The 13,275-nt window shown below is 56.3% G+C and overlaps 6 protein-coding genes across 6 annotated transcripts; 3 read left to right on the forward strand and 3 right to left on the reverse strand.

Moving 5' to 3' along the window:
* Nucleotides 1-73: 73 nt before the first annotated feature.
* On the reverse strand, nt 74-650 carry BDY17DRAFT_319861 (uncharacterized protein; the record flags this gene model as incomplete). Its single annotated transcript, XM_033736353.1, has 2 exons — nt 74-282; nt 338-650. 2 exons carry the CDS (start codon nt 648-650, stop codon nt 74-76), a joined length of 522 nt encoding a protein of 173 aa, XP_033593879.1.
* A 1,036-nt stretch (nt 651-1,686) lies between these two features.
* BDY17DRAFT_306704 (uncharacterized protein) lies at nt 1,687-2,709 on the reverse strand (the record flags this gene model as incomplete). The annotated part of the gene is made up of 1 exon (XM_033735046.1): nt 1,687-2,709. One exon carries the CDS (start codon nt 2,707-2,709, stop codon nt 1,687-1,689), a length of 1,023 nt encoding a protein of 340 aa, XP_033593880.1.
* Nucleotides 2,710-4,679: 1,970 nt separating this feature from the next.
* BDY17DRAFT_288715 (glutathione S-transferase GstA) lies at nt 4,680-6,125 on the forward strand. The gene is made up of 5 exons (XM_033732237.1): nt 4,680-4,790; nt 4,853-4,983; nt 5,035-5,234; nt 5,296-5,506; nt 5,559-6,125. Exons 1-5 carry the CDS (start codon nt 4,765-4,767, stop codon nt 5,762-5,764), a joined length of 774 nt encoding a protein of 257 aa, XP_033593881.1. The 5' UTR covers nt 4,680-4,764; the 3' UTR covers nt 5,765-6,125.
* A 119-nt stretch (nt 6,126-6,244) lies between these two features.
* BDY17DRAFT_306706 (uncharacterized protein) lies at nt 6,245-6,988 on the forward strand (the record flags this gene model as incomplete). The annotated part of the gene is made up of 2 exons (XM_033735047.1): nt 6,245-6,707; nt 6,789-6,988. The coding sequence occupies 2 exons, from the start codon at nt 6,245-6,247 to the stop codon at nt 6,986-6,988; spliced, it is 663 nt and encodes a 220-aa protein (XP_033593882.1).
* Nucleotides 6,989-7,121: 133 nt separating this feature from the next.
* BDY17DRAFT_8842 (6-phosphogluconate dehydrogenase) lies at nt 7,122-9,055 on the reverse strand. The gene is made up of 4 exons (XM_033738797.1): nt 8,968-9,055; nt 8,241-8,902; nt 7,754-8,182; nt 7,122-7,695 (listed from the first exon to the last, which is right to left on the reverse strand). Exons 2-4 carry the CDS (start codon nt 8,799-8,801, stop codon nt 7,255-7,257), a joined length of 1,431 nt encoding a protein of 476 aa, XP_033593883.1. The 5' UTR covers nt 8,802-8,902; nt 8,968-9,055; the 3' UTR covers nt 7,122-7,254.
* A 630-nt stretch (nt 9,056-9,685) lies between these two features.
* BDY17DRAFT_288728 (copper amine oxidase) lies at nt 9,686-13,253 on the forward strand. The gene is made up of 9 exons (XM_033732238.1): nt 9,686-10,094; nt 10,154-10,268; nt 10,341-10,816; nt 10,872-12,195; nt 12,259-12,581; nt 12,640-12,767; nt 12,836-12,876; nt 12,937-13,015; nt 13,082-13,253. Exons 1-7 carry the CDS (start codon nt 9,765-9,767, stop codon nt 12,858-12,860), a joined length of 2,721 nt encoding a protein of 906 aa, XP_033593884.1. The 5' UTR covers nt 9,686-9,764; the 3' UTR covers nt 12,861-12,876; nt 12,937-13,015; nt 13,082-13,253.
* Nucleotides 13,254-13,275: the final 22 nt, after the last annotated feature.

The following is a 13,275-nucleotide window of genomic DNA, read 5'->3' on the forward strand; positions in this document are numbered from 1 at the left end:
TCCATGTGCGAGCAGTGTTTTGATGTAGATGAAGAGCAGCAAAGGTCCAGCGATCGTGGTTGAACCTGGCCACCTAGACCTCGGTCGCGCCGATTTTGGACATCTGCTCACGTACTTCGGATGGGGGCGGGAGGGGGCCATCGGGCAAGATGTGGATATCTGGACGGGGGCGGGCATACGCATCCAAAATGGTGTGCATTACCCGGGAATTGAGTTGATTTCCGGGGAGTAGCATGGCCACTTGTGTCCAGTTGAAGTGCGCGAGTCTCTCATCGTCTTTGCCTGTGTAGTGGATTAGCCGCGAGGTCGTCATCGCGTGGTATCTGCTCGAGCGTACAGCGAAGGAAGTCCATTGCTCGCACGATACCAAAATCAGCATTTCTCGCAGCTCGATTGAACATTTCCCACGCTGTCGCTTCTAGCGGCGACGGGGGCGGCTCAGAGCCCAGGGCTTTCAGGCACATCTGGATCTTGTTGACTGCCCGTTGCTCGATATTAGGGGTAAGGTGTTCATGCCCAGGAGTGCTGGCGATTTGTCGTCTGATCGCCTTCGGTCGAGGTATACCCAGTGGGCCGGGTGGAGCATTTTGCAGTAGAGATGCCACCACCAACCGGACAATGGGCTCGATCTGCTCGCTGGGTGTCGTCATTGTAGCGGAGGGTGTGGAGATAATGTGGTCTGGCTTCTGAGTTCGTGACGGCAGGAGTGCAGGTAGGACAGCAAAAGGTGTGGGAGTTCACCAGACGAGTGGAGTCGTGCGCAAGGAATGGTATGGACGTTGTTCAACTGGAATTCGCCCCTCGAGTGTGGTACTTTCCGCGCATCGAGTTCTATAAAACTTGCAGCTTCCCGCACATCGCGGTTGGGGACAGTTCCTGCCGACTCTATTCTCGCACTGCGCCTTCCATCAGGACCCACTTCCACTTCCCTCGACTCGATTCGTTGCTCTCAAAACAGTTCAAAATGCACTCGCCAAGGCCATTTGCCCTCGAGATTCGATTTCTCCATTCCCATGTGATTGACTGATGAATCAATCAATCAATCAATCCTTGGCGTGGTGACCTTCCCGAACGCCTTCAGTACAAGGCTCTCGCAGTCGAGATATAAGTGTCGCGTGTATCTCAACGTCCGATCTCACTGTGCCATTGATTCTGCGATGATTTCACTTAGAAAATGTGACCGATTTGGTGATTGTTAAGCTCCCGGACGGAATGTTTTGACTCGTCAGCCTCGCCGTCTCGACTAGCCGGCTTGCCCTTTGCGGGGGTAGAAGAGATATAGCCTTACGGACAATAGTCCGTGTGCGATGATGACGAGGCCAATGCTTTCCATCAGTTGTAATGTGGAGCTTGCGAAATATATCGAAAAGCATCGATCGACTAGTAATCCCCCGAGCACGAAGCAGTTGATGAGCAGGAAAGAACCCTGAAGCGAAAATGTAGCAGCACGTGCAGTGGAACACATGCCGACATTGTTGATATGTATTAATTACAAAGACTATTGCGCGTGCAAATTCGATACAGATGACAAATGAAACGGGTTATGTACGCAATTGTCATATGGCCAGCGAAAGTCTCTCGTATACTGCCGAGCCCCGTAGCATTGGCGTCTTGCAGCCTGCGAGTGGTCGCGTCCATGTTCAGCGGCTACGTGCCATGGCCATGGCTTCCACCCTGGCTCTCACTCTAGCCTGATCCTTGGCTAGAGTCCGAGCCCTGGCTTCCATTCCAACCCGGTTGCTGGGTTGACGGCGGTTGCTGGTTTGGCGGAGGCTGCTGATTCGGGGGCGGCTGCTGGTTTGGCGGAGGTTGTTGGTTAGGGGGTGGCTGTTGGTTGGGGGGAGGTTGTTGATTAGGGGGTGGCTGTTGGTTGGGGGGCGGCTGCTGGTTTGGCGGAGGCTGCTGATTCGGGGGAGGCTGCTGGTTTGGCGGAGGTTGTTGGTTAGGGGGTGGCTGTTGGTGGGGGGGCGGCTGCTGGTTCGGAGGCTGGTTGTTCGGGGGCTGGTTGTTCGGGGGTTGCTGGTTTGGCGGAGGTTGATTGTTCGGGGGTTGGTTGTTCGGGGGTTGATTGTTTGGGGGTTGCTGGTTCGGCGGAGGTTGGTTGTTCGGGGGTTGATTGTTCGGAGGTTGGTTGTTCGGGGGTTGCTGGTTTGGCGGAGGTTGGTTGTTCGGAGGTTGCTGGTTCGGCGGGGGTTGATTGTTCGGAGGTTGATTGTTCGGGGGCTGATTGTTCGGGGGTTGATGTCCCGGCGGAGGTGGAGGGGGCTGTTGCTGACCCGGCGGAGGAGGGGGCCCCTGGCCGGGAGGAGGTGGTGGGGGGCCTTGTCCAGGAGGAGGCGGTGGCGGCGGCGGGCCCTGTCCCGGTGGAGGCGGTGGCGGGCGCTGGCCTGGAGGGGGTGGAGGCGGCGGTGGAGGTGGAGGAGGTGGAGGCGGAGGAGGTGGGCGGTGGCCTGGAGGAGGTGGTGGGGGTGGAGGTGGAGGAGTAGGCTGAGTATACGGCCATGAGGGAGTCGAAGTTGTATACGGCGGGGGATGCGGATGATGATGCGGCTTATGATGCGGCTGATGATGGCCCCACCCTCCGCGAGCCAGCAAGGCACGACGTTCGGGAGAGTCGTACACCTCCACGTCGGCCGGGACCGGCTGGGGAAGTGCCACGACCTGGGTGGCGGCGACCAACGCGGCCAAAAGGATGGCGTGATTCTTCATGTTTGCTAACGAGTGGATTGAATCGAAGTCAACGAGTGTGGGCGAGGGGATCCCTCGAAGAGTGTGGTGAGGACGTGTTCGGGAACAACGAACAGTCGTGGACCTCGTCCAGGCCGTGGGACGGGGGATGCCTTATATGTTCACCGCTGAACGCCGGGACATTGCTTGCTGACACCGGGGCATTGCTTGCTGACACCATCGTGAGTGGGTATGGCTGTGGTGACAGACTTTCGTTACAACCGTTGCAAGTTGCAATATCCTCAGGCATTACTGTCGTGTGAGAGTGAGACCTGGGGCACCGAGGGGGAAACCTTCGAGGACAACGTGGGCAGCTCCGCGGCGAGGCTGCGCATCGGGCCAATAGCATGGGGAAATTCTCCGGATGAGGAAAGGATTCAGGCTAAGCTAGCCCGGAAAGGCAGATGTGCAGGAGCAGAGCGGGAGTTTGCGTGATTTGCTGACCAGATCCAAAGTGCGATCGGCCTCGAAGAAAGGCCAATGCGGGGTGTGGCTGTCTGCTAGCATGATGGAGCTTCCCCGGACGCAGAGTCGTTGGAGACACGCCCCGGATGCGATCGCCCAGGTTTCCCCGGACGGCCGTGTCGGAGAGATGTCGAACCAACGGGATCTCATAACGAGGGGGCTGCAACTGTGAAATTTCCCCGGTGATGCACGCGGGGAAAAGTCAAATGCGGCAACGTGGAAATTACCATTGAACTCAAAGGTAATTCACGTTTCGTTGGCTTCTCGCATGGCCTCATCAGCACCCCCGACAAGATTCGGAGCCTAATAAAGGATGATGTGATGATTAGTAGTCGATAATTCCTCCATTAAGATGGTGGGGGCGCAGCACTCTCGCTCTCACGTTCCATGCACAAGGTTCAACTCAAATAGATCGTGGTGGATAGTCCTCACGCCGGCGGACACCAGAGTGTTGTAGTCATTTCGGTAATTATTGCTGTCCCTCCCTGAGTGATGGCTCACGTCTGGTCAGGTCTCAGACATCGATCGAGTCCGTACACAGTATTGGAGGTCTGGGCACCCTCCCAATATGATTGGTGTCAAGTCGAAGAAACGACGATACTCGCCACGCGATCCCAGTGTGCAGACCTAGATTGACGGGGCCAGTTGGGGCGAGTTCGGAGACGACCACGATCGACACCCTTTCGTATTGTGGCCGGAACTGTACCAAGTAAGCGCCGCATTTCCATGCTGGTCAAACATCGCGACCATGACTCGCCCGGCTATTGGTCCATTACGCCTTACTCACGCGTGAGACTCGATGCCGTGCAACGCCGGGCCTCACGTCTACAACGCCAATTGAGAGTTGGACGGGAGTGGGGTCTTCGAGGGAGCATCTCCAATTTCCATCCGTTCAACATCCGTAGCTCGACGTGTCTCACATTCTTCCTCTCCGGCGAGGAGCGGATGAGACACTCTCGGCCGCGGAAAGGCTGATGGAGGGGGTGGTGAGGGACAAGCAGTACCGGGAAGTAGACCGGGTATCGGCGAGAGACGACTTTGTAGCGGACGGGCACGGGCTGAGCCTTTGTCTTGAGAACTGAGGTTGTGCCTTGTTCACTGCAATGCGAAATCAGTCTCGAGTTCGGATACGGATGCGAGCCAATCTTCACGTGGGATTCGCTCGGGGATGGTCTTCAGCTGGACGAGACTCAAAATCTGTTGACATTGCCGGTGCGCTTATAGACCATCCCTGGGATTTTCAACACAGAAATACAGGCGACGAACATTTGGCGGTAGTGCATCCAAGGTACAACATCACATACCTTGCGCTTCAGGCACTCCAAGAAACCAGAGGGATGAGACGGCAGGCCATGCGACTATAGAGCACTGCCAGTTAGATGCGCAATACTGGCTCTTGACGTATGTCCCCGATGTAGATGATGATGGCGGATGTCGTGTCTCGCGACGGCATATGATGATGAAATGACGTTGATGGAGGGGCGAAGGGTCAAAACTCCAAGACTTCACTTCCACCCTGTACCCTACCCACCACAACAACTTGCTTCATTCGAATCATCAAAACCAGACAACATGAGTTCAGAAACCAGTCTCGATCTGTAAGAAGACAGGCCTACTCCTCCGTACTAGTTCAGCGCGATGATGCTAACAATCAAATCAGATACTCGGACGGCACGCCCAATGGCCACAAAATCAGCGTCACCCTCGAAGAACTCGGCGTCAAATATACCGCGCACCACATCGACATTTCCAAAAACACGCAAAAGGAAGACTGGTTCCTCAAGATCAACCGTACGACTCCCCTCCCGAGGAATGACAGATGAGAGCTGACCGAAATCACAGCGAATGGCCGTATTCCCGCCATCGTAGACAAGACCGGAGGCAAGTCGAAGAGAATTTTCGAGGGTGCGGCGATCCAGCTCTATCTCTGTGAAAAATTCGACAAAGACCACAAGATTAGCTTCCCATATGATAGCGATGAGTACTGGGAGTCGGTAGAGTGGATGGTGTGGATGCAATCGGGGCTTGGACCCATGCAAGGAGTAATCACTACACCAATTCTCCCTCATCATTCAGTGGTGAATCTTGCTGACACAAATACAGCAAGCCAATCATTTCTACCGCTACGCCCCGGAGAAAATCGAATACGGCATCAAGCGTTACCAGACCGAGACCAAACGGCTCTATCAAGTCCTCGAGGACCGATTGAAGACACAGCAATCTTCGGGCGACCAGCCCGCGTGGATCGTCGGTGGCAAATTCAGCATAGCCGACATCAGTTGCTTCTCGTGGGTCAATTGGGCCGAGTGGGCAGGTGCGTTCTAAGCCCCAGCCCGTCCGGCAGCCTGAAAACTGACAGGAGACAGGTATTGACACCGCGCCGTATCCTGAAATCGAGAAGTGGTTGCATGCTATCCAGAAGCGCCCAGCGGTCGCAAAGGGAGTCGACATTCCTGTCAAGTTCGAGATGAAGGGCAAGATGAAGAGCGGCAAAGACGCGGAGGAGTTTGCAAAGCACCACAGCAAATGGGTCATGGAGGGTATGAAGACGGACTCCTCGACGCATAAGTGATCGCTTTGTTCTTCGAGTCACTGCCACGGATGGGTATTAAAGGGGAACTGTGACTTCGTGGCTGACTTCTAGAAAACCCATCGCATTCATTCCCCAAACGACATTCAGGCATCAAATTCACTTTCCCGCTCCTTCCCAACTGAGCGCAGTCACAGCCTTGGCGCGTAGGTGGGGCTTGGGCTTCTCCTCCCCTCCCTTTTCTTCAGCCTATCAACATCCTCTCGAATCTCATCCCACACCCTCACCCATTTTCCATAACCTTTACGTTCATCCATACCTGCTCGCATCCTCCATCAAGCATCGCATCCTCCATCAAGCATCGCATCCTCCATCAAGCATCGCATCCTCCATCAAGCATCGCATCTTCCATCAAGCCACATCAGCGTTCAAGCATCTCCATCAGCGTCTCAAGCATCGCAATCCACGCGCGCTTCTCTGTAACTCCTGATCTAACCAACGCGCCCGCTGAGAGCCATCATCATGTCGCGCAACACCAACACCAACACCAAGATCACGAGCAACCTCACGACCATGCCTCTCGAGCTCCGTCACGCCGTCTACGACGTGATCGCCAACACGGAGTACGACATCAACCACGGTCCCTCCATCAGCCACTGCAACTACGACTCCATCACGCCCCTCAACGTAGCCCAGCTCAGCAGCGCCTTCCGCGCCGAGTTCCTCGAGCACCTGTGCACCACAATCAGCTTCAACATCCGCCTCAACTTCTGGCCCAGCCCTATGCCGCAGCCTCCCTTCCCCTATTTTTACAATTACGATCCAAACAATGATAACAGCGAGATCCTCGCTTCACGCCACTGGCTGGAGCAGCTGGGGTCAGAAGCGCCGCTAAAAAAGATCCGCTTCGTGCTGAAGAACGGCATCGCCAACAATAACACGTCACACGACTGGGAGGCGTATGTGCACGTTCACATCAAGGCTGGTGAGTGTTTTGCCCTTCCTTCCTTCTGTTCCTTTTCCAGCGCGTCTTCCATTTGCTGACAGTATCGTTGCGCCTGTGCAGATGGCATCAGTGTCACGCACGGCATGTCCCGATTCGGCTTTCAGGGAGAGAGCGGGCGGATCCAGAAGGTAGCAGATGCGATTCGTGCCAAGCTTGAGGGGATACAGCAGGAGAGCGGCGGGCGTGTTGGATGGGACTCGGTCAAGGAGCTCATTGCTGCCATCAACGCGTCGCAGGAGGACGGGAAGTTTGTGCGCTGAGGCTGAGTAGCCGCGGAAGGGTGGGAAAGGGGTGAGAGAGTAAATCACGAGAAGGTGCCACACGCAAGGGATGAGATGGAAATGAAATGCAATGGAATGATACAGCAAGGCGCAAGGAGACTTTTGGAACTCTGTTCTTGTTTCGTACGTACGACACCAAATGGAAGCAAGCAACCTCTATCAAAATGTGGGAGCATCCTACCCTCTCTTGAACGTAATGCACCCCCCATCTCTCCCCCTCATCTAGGACTGCGGAGCAGACGCGTCTAAGCGGTGTAGGTGGAAGCCGAGACATCGCCACCACGCCCGGTCCAGTTGACGTGAATGTCCTTGCCCTCGGGGTACTTTTCGCTCGCGTGCTCGGGCTTGATGCGGAAGGTGTGGGCGCCAAAGTAGTCGCGCTGGGCCTGGAGCAGGTTGGCGGGCAGGTCCTTGGTGCGGATGCCGTCGTAGAAGGAGAGCGCGGTGGAGAAGGCGGGGGTGGGGATACCCCAGGTGGCGGCCTTGGCGACGATGTCGCGCCAGCCGGGCTGCGCGGTGTGGATGGCCTTGTTGAAGAAGTCGTCGAAGAGCAGGTTCTCGAGGTCCGGGTTGGAGCGGTAGGCCTTGGTGATATCCTTGAGGAAGACGGAGCGGATGATGCACCCTCCGCGCCACATGAGCGCGATTTCGGGCTTCTGGAGCTTCCAGCCGTATTCCTTGGCAGCCTGGAATTGGGGTTAGCGGGGTTTCTCTGAGGATACGTGCGCGATGCGAATTGCTTACAGCTTGCATCAACATGAAACCCTGGGTGTATGAAATGATCTTGGAGGCGTAGAGAGCCTGCTCAAGGTTGTCAAGAACCTCTTGCTTGTTGCCGGAGAATTTGACCTCGGGGCCGGCGAGCTTCTTGCTGGCACGAATACGCTCGGCCTTCAAGGAGGACAAACATCTGGCGAACACGGCCTCACCGATGAGCGTCACGGGCTGGCCCATGTCAAGGGCGTTGATGGCGGTCCACTTGCCGGTACCCTTCTGGCCGGCCGAGTCGAGGATCTTCTCGACGAGCGCGGTGCCATCCTCGTCGTTGTAGTAGAGGATGTCGCGGGTGATTTCGATGAGGAAAGAGTCGAGCACGCCCTTGTTCCACTTGGCAAAGACATCGCCCATCTCCTTGTCGCTCATGCCGAGGCCACGCTTCATCATATCGTATGCCTGTTGTCGGACTCGAGTGATTAGATTTGTTCGAGTGAGAATGTAGAGCGCATCTTACCTCGGTGATGAGCTGCATGTCACCATACTCAATGCCGTTGTGCACCATCTTGACGTAGTGGCCAGCGCCCTCGTCACCGACCCATTGGCAGCAGGGCTCGCCGTCGGATTTGGCGGAAATGCTCTGCAGGACATCCTTGATGTGTGGCCAGGCCTCCTCGTTGCCACCGGGCATGATGGATGGACCGTATCGTGCGCCCTCCTCACCGCCGGACACACCGGCGCCGACGAAGCGGATGCCCTTGGAGGCGAGGTATTTGGTGCGGCGGTTGGTGTCCGGGAAGTGAGAGTTGCCTCCGTCAATGATGATGTCTCCCGTCTCGGCGCCGGCCTTCAACAGAGTCTCGATGAAGGCGTCGACGGCAGGACCGGCTTGGACGAGGATCATCATTCGGCGGGGCTTCTTGAGCTTCGAGAGGAATTCTTCGGCACTCCATGCGCCCACGATGCTCTTGCCCTTGGCCTCGTTCTCAAGGAAGCGATCGACTTTGGAGAGGGTACGGTTGAAGGCAACGACGGTGAAGCCGTGATCGGCGGCGTTGAGGATCAGGTTCTGGCCCATGACCGCGAGGCCAATGAGACCGAAGTCGCCGCTGTGGAGGGAAGGGCATGGTCAGCATTGTTTCTCCCTCGTACGGACACGGCGATGTTGCCAGTCGAGTCCTGGCAAAATACTGCTCGAGGCGGGAGCGGCGGGAAGTGGAGGAAGGCAGGACAATGGCACTTACACCGGCTCTTTTGAAGACATGTTGACGGGGGGAGATGTGGTGAGGTGGTGGGTGATGTTGTGAAGGCGTCGCTGGGATTGGGGGTGGTGCAGCGCTCGCAAGAGGTGGGATTGGAGTGGTTTGGAAGGAATTGTTGAAGTAGCTTTCATCATCGGCGCCAGCGTCAGTGCGATTTGGTGGGCCGCACGTGGGGCACGCAGAGTTTGTCAGCGCAAGCTCTTACGCAAACATGCAGTGCCAATGATGCGCGGCCAATGCGTGCACTTCCGCCCGCGCACTCAGCCTGAGCCTGGGTACAATATACACAGGGAAGGCGCCGGATAGATGCTGATGCAGATGCACGGAGGAGAAATGTGAGTTGCCGCCCGCATCCACCACCCCGCCACCCCTCTCCGCCCTTGCTTACGAGATGGCCTCCTCGTGACTCCAGTCCAATGGCGCCTCGGCTGCGCGGCTGGCATCCTTACTTAGGTAAGCCAGGTTCACGATGTGCATACACGTATTGTCAAGGTACATCGTGTCTGGGACAACACTAACCCAGCTCCGATATGCAGTGTATACGACAATGTCGCTACTGAGCCCCATATTCCACCCCTCTCCACATGCAAGTAACGCTCCTGTTCGAGACATGAGGCCTCTTGGCCGTTCTATTCAGCCGCCGGCGGCCTAAAAGGGTTGGACCTGCCTGTTTCGGCTCAACATCTCACCTTGCCCTCTCAATACACGACTGCACTCGTTCCTTGATTCTGTTCCAATTCCTCTTCCTACCCGTAGCAACATCCAACAGTCTAGTTACGATGCAGTGTCACCCGCTGCGAATCCTCCAAGCCGATGAGATACGGGAGGCAACCCGCATCTTAGTCGACTCCCTCGAAGGCATCGACCCATCCACGGTGCACTTCAAGAACATCTCTCTGCATGATCCTCCAAAAGCTTTGCTTTTACCTCATCTTGATGCTGAAGCGTCGGGCGTCCCGTTGCATCAGCGGCCATACGTGCCGAGATGTGTAGACATCATCTGGAGCACCAATGGTGGCAAGCAGGTCACCGAAAGCGTCGTGAGTCTCGATGCAAAGACCATCATTGCCAAATCACATCCCAAGCCGGGACAGCATGGTCCAAATGACAGGTGTGTGGGACTGGGTATGAACAGTTGGAGTTGCTCTCGGACTAAATCAACACCTCTAGATTGGAAATGGTGGAAGCCGCTGAAAAGATCCTCACGAATCAACGCGTGCTCAATGCAATCGACCAACTCAGGCTCCCCAAAGACATGGTCATCGCATTAGATCCTTGGATGTGTGAGTCAAATATAGCCAACAGCTGTGCTGTTCATACCAATCCCGACTGACTCTTCCGTTGTCGATCATTAGACGGCGCAGACCGGGACTCGACCATAGACACCCCCAAGTATATCCAATCTCTGCTCTATGCCCGCGCAAAAGACCATCCCGACTCGAATCAGTATTCTTACCCGCTGCCATTCTCTCCACTTCTGAATCTGTGGACCGGTGAAGTTGAACGCCTCGACCCCATCGCAACGGGCGGCAATGAGGACGGGCTCTCATACCATACCGCTCCGGACCCACCAATGGCACACTTGAAGCCCAATGACTACTACCCTGGCCTCCTTCCAGAGCCTACTAGAACCGACCTTGCCCCTCTCCACGTCGTCCAACCGGAAGGACCCAGCTTCCGAGTCACAGATGAAAACTGCGTGAGCTGGCAAAAGTGGCGATTCCGTGTCGGCTTCAACTATCGAGAAGGCACGGTCATTCACGACGTACGCTATGATGGGCGTCCGTTGTTTTACAGACTCAGTGTCAGCGAGATGACGGTGCCATATGGCGGTGAGAAGCTGTGTCCTACTCGTCGTCGCTGCAGCCAAACTGACTACCTCCATAGACCCTCGAAGCCCCACTCACCGCAAGCAAGCCTTCGATCTCGGTGATGCTGGAGGAGGCAGCTGCGCGAACAATCTCGCCCTTGGTTGTGACTGCCTAGGCGCCATCAAATACTTCTCGGGCTGGCTGAACGACAACCACGGCAACCCGGTCCCCGCCGAGAATGTAATCTGTCTCCACGAACAAGACGGCGGCATCGGGTGGAAGCACACCAATCACCGCACTGGCAATCCCGCCATCACTCGAGCGCGCAACTTGGTGGTGCAATCAATCATCACCATCGGTAATTATGAGTACATCTGGGCGTGGATCTTCATGCAAAACGGCAACCTCGAGCTCGAAACACGCGCAACCGGCATCCTCTCCACCTCCCCCATCGACCCCGGCAAGACCTCCGACTGGGGCACCGTAGTCTCGCCCGGCGTGCTCGCAGCAAACCACCAACACCTCTTCTGCATGCGCATCGACCCCATGATCGACGGTCCGCTCAACACCGTCGTCCAAGAAGACAGCATCGCCGTCCCGCCCTCGGAGCACGAAAACCCGCACGGAAACGCCTGGCGCGTGATCAAGACGCCGATTGAGAAATCGTCCCCCGCGGACGCCGCACCCTTCGCGAACCGCTGCTTCAAAATCGTCAACGAAAACATCCTCAATCCCATCTCTCGCAATCCCGTGGGCTTCAAGCTCGTTCCCCAGCCCTGCCAGACGATCCTCGCTCACAAGGACTCCGTCGCTCGACGACGGGCGCGCTTCGCCGAGCACCATATTTGGGTGACGCGGTACCGCGACGGGGATCTGTGGGCCGGTGGCAAGTGGACGAATCAGTCGTTGGAGGAGATTGATGGCGTGGCAGACTATGCTGCGAGGCAGGAGGATGTGCGGAACCAGGACCTCGTGGTGTGGCACACGTATGGCATGACGCATAATCCGCGGGTAGAGGACTTCCCCGTGATGCCGGTGGAGATTACGACGATCAGTTTGAAGCCGGCGGACTTTTTCGTCAAGAATCCGGCGATCGGTGAGTGCGGTGATGTGGCCACGGACTCGGACTGCACTAACGATCCTCGACAGATGTGCCGCAGAGCGCGCAAAAGGACAACAAGAGTGTGCTGGTTTTGGACGCGATGCCGACTGAGACGATGGACAAAGACGTTGGCAACAGGACAGCGAAACCATGTCAGTCGTGCGAAAAGGCCAAACTATAGCCCACCATCTATGCATAGCCAGTGCGCCCGAATGCTACAACTTCGCCTCCTTCTTCGGCGGCTGGATCGTGATATCCGTAAATGGCACGTCCAAATACTGCAGCATGAAATGAAACCTATCGCGATACCATCAGCATCAGCATCAACAGCACAACTCAGAAAAAGGCTTCACAACTCACCGATCACTCCCAAAAAACGGCTCCACCGTCCCATCCGCCTCTCCTCCCTTCCGGACCAAATGCCACGGCGCCCCATACGCTCCCTTCGCAACCAGCCCCGCCGTCTCATCCGTCAACAGCTTCTTATACTCCGGCGACGCGGCGCCCGCGAGGATCGCCTTCGCTTCCTCCTCGCTGAAGTGCCAGCGCAAACACTGCGTCATGAACTCCGGCTTGCTGATGTCGAGGTGCTCTTTCCAGTACGCGACCCAGAGGTCGTGGAATTGGGCTTCGAAGCGCGCGCGGGGGAAGTGGGCTTTTATATAAAGCATGCAGCGCATGGGCTAGTCGTGTTAGTTGTGGGGGCTGTGTTGGAGGACATGGAGGATTGTTGGTGATTACCAGGATGGAGAGGATGGGGAAGAAGGGCGGCGCGACGAGTTCCCAGCTCTGAAAGTATCGTCGTGCGCGTGGACCTTCGAATTTCGTGTGGGCGGCTTTGGCCGGGAGGGTCCAGGGCGGTTTGTTGCCTGGGTTCAAGCATGCGTGAGCGGGAGATAACAAGGAGGCCCATGTGCCAGGATCGAGGGCTACGTACCGCTTCCAACGTTGATGCCGCCTAGAAAGATGGGATGGAAACTAGGTGGGTAGAGGTCAGTGTCGGTCTTAGCAATATAGAGAGCAAGAGCCTCGACATACTCGATTTCAACGCCATGCTCCGCCAAAGCCTCTCGGTGTCTGGTGAGCCAGGTGAAAGCGTAGTAGGAGTACGGCGAATCTGTTCGTCCGTTCAATCAGTTTCATGCTCGTCGGATTTGTGTCGCGAGGGGTGCGATTGACTTACTGAAATCGAGATACGTGTCTATTCTGCCTCCGCTTGACATTGTTGTGATTCTGATTTCAACTCAAAGGGAAGATGAGAGGGGTAGAAGGGTTGTTGCGGGGAAATAGAGAGGCGTATGCAGCTGGTATTTATCGGTGAAGTCGAGGCCGGGATGCCTCGGCCGCGGGCGGATGTTCATTAATACAGACTCGTGG

Source organism: Neohortaea acidophila, assembly GCF_010093505.1.
Source record: "Neohortaea acidophila strain CBS 113389 unplaced genomic scaffold BDY17scaffold_1, whole genome shotgun sequence".
Classification (NCBI taxonomy): Eukaryota; Fungi; Ascomycota; class Dothideomycetes; order Mycosphaerellales; family Teratosphaeriaceae; genus Neohortaea; species Neohortaea acidophila.

What these genes read in the sequence shown, in the direction of transcription:
- BDY17DRAFT_288715 (XM_033732237.1), top strand. Translation starts at nt 4,765, where the DNA reads ATGAGTTCAGAAACCAGTCTCGATCT. An exon ending in GGCTTGGACCCATGCAAGGA is followed by an intron (nt 5,235 to 5,295) that starts GTAATCACTACA and finishes ACACAAATACAG; the next exon opens with CAAGCCAATCATTTCTACCG. An exon ending in CAATTGGGCCGAGTGGGCAG is followed by an intron (nt 5,507 to 5,558) that starts GTGCGTTCTAAG and finishes GACAGGAGACAG; the next exon opens with GTATTGACACCGCGCCGTAT.
- BDY17DRAFT_8842 (XM_033738797.1), bottom strand. Translation starts at nt 8,801, where the DNA reads ATGGGCCAGAACCTGATCCTCAACGCCGCCGATCACGGCTTCACCGTC. An exon ending in ACATGCAGCTCATCACCGAG is followed by an intron (nt 8,183 to 8,240) that starts GTAAGATGCGCT and finishes GTCCGACAACAG; the next exon opens with GCATACGATATGATGAAGCG. An exon ending in GTTTCATGTTGATGCAAGCT is followed by an intron (nt 7,696 to 7,753) that starts GTAAGCAATTCG and finishes CCCCAATTCCAG; the next exon opens with GCTGCCAAGGAATACGGCTG.
- BDY17DRAFT_288728 (XM_033732238.1), top strand. Translation starts at nt 9,765, where the DNA reads ATGCAGTGTCACCCGCTGCGAATCCTCCAAGCCGATGAGATACGGGAG. An exon ending in AGATGACGGTGCCATATGGC is followed by an intron (nt 10,817 to 10,871) that starts GGTGAGAAGCTG and finishes ACTACCTCCATA; the next exon opens with GACCCTCGAAGCCCCACTCA. An exon ending in GGTCCAGGGCGGTTTGTTGC is followed by an intron (nt 12,768 to 12,835) that starts CTGGGTTCAAGC and finishes AGGGCTACGTAC; the next exon opens with CGCTTCCAACGTTGATGCCG.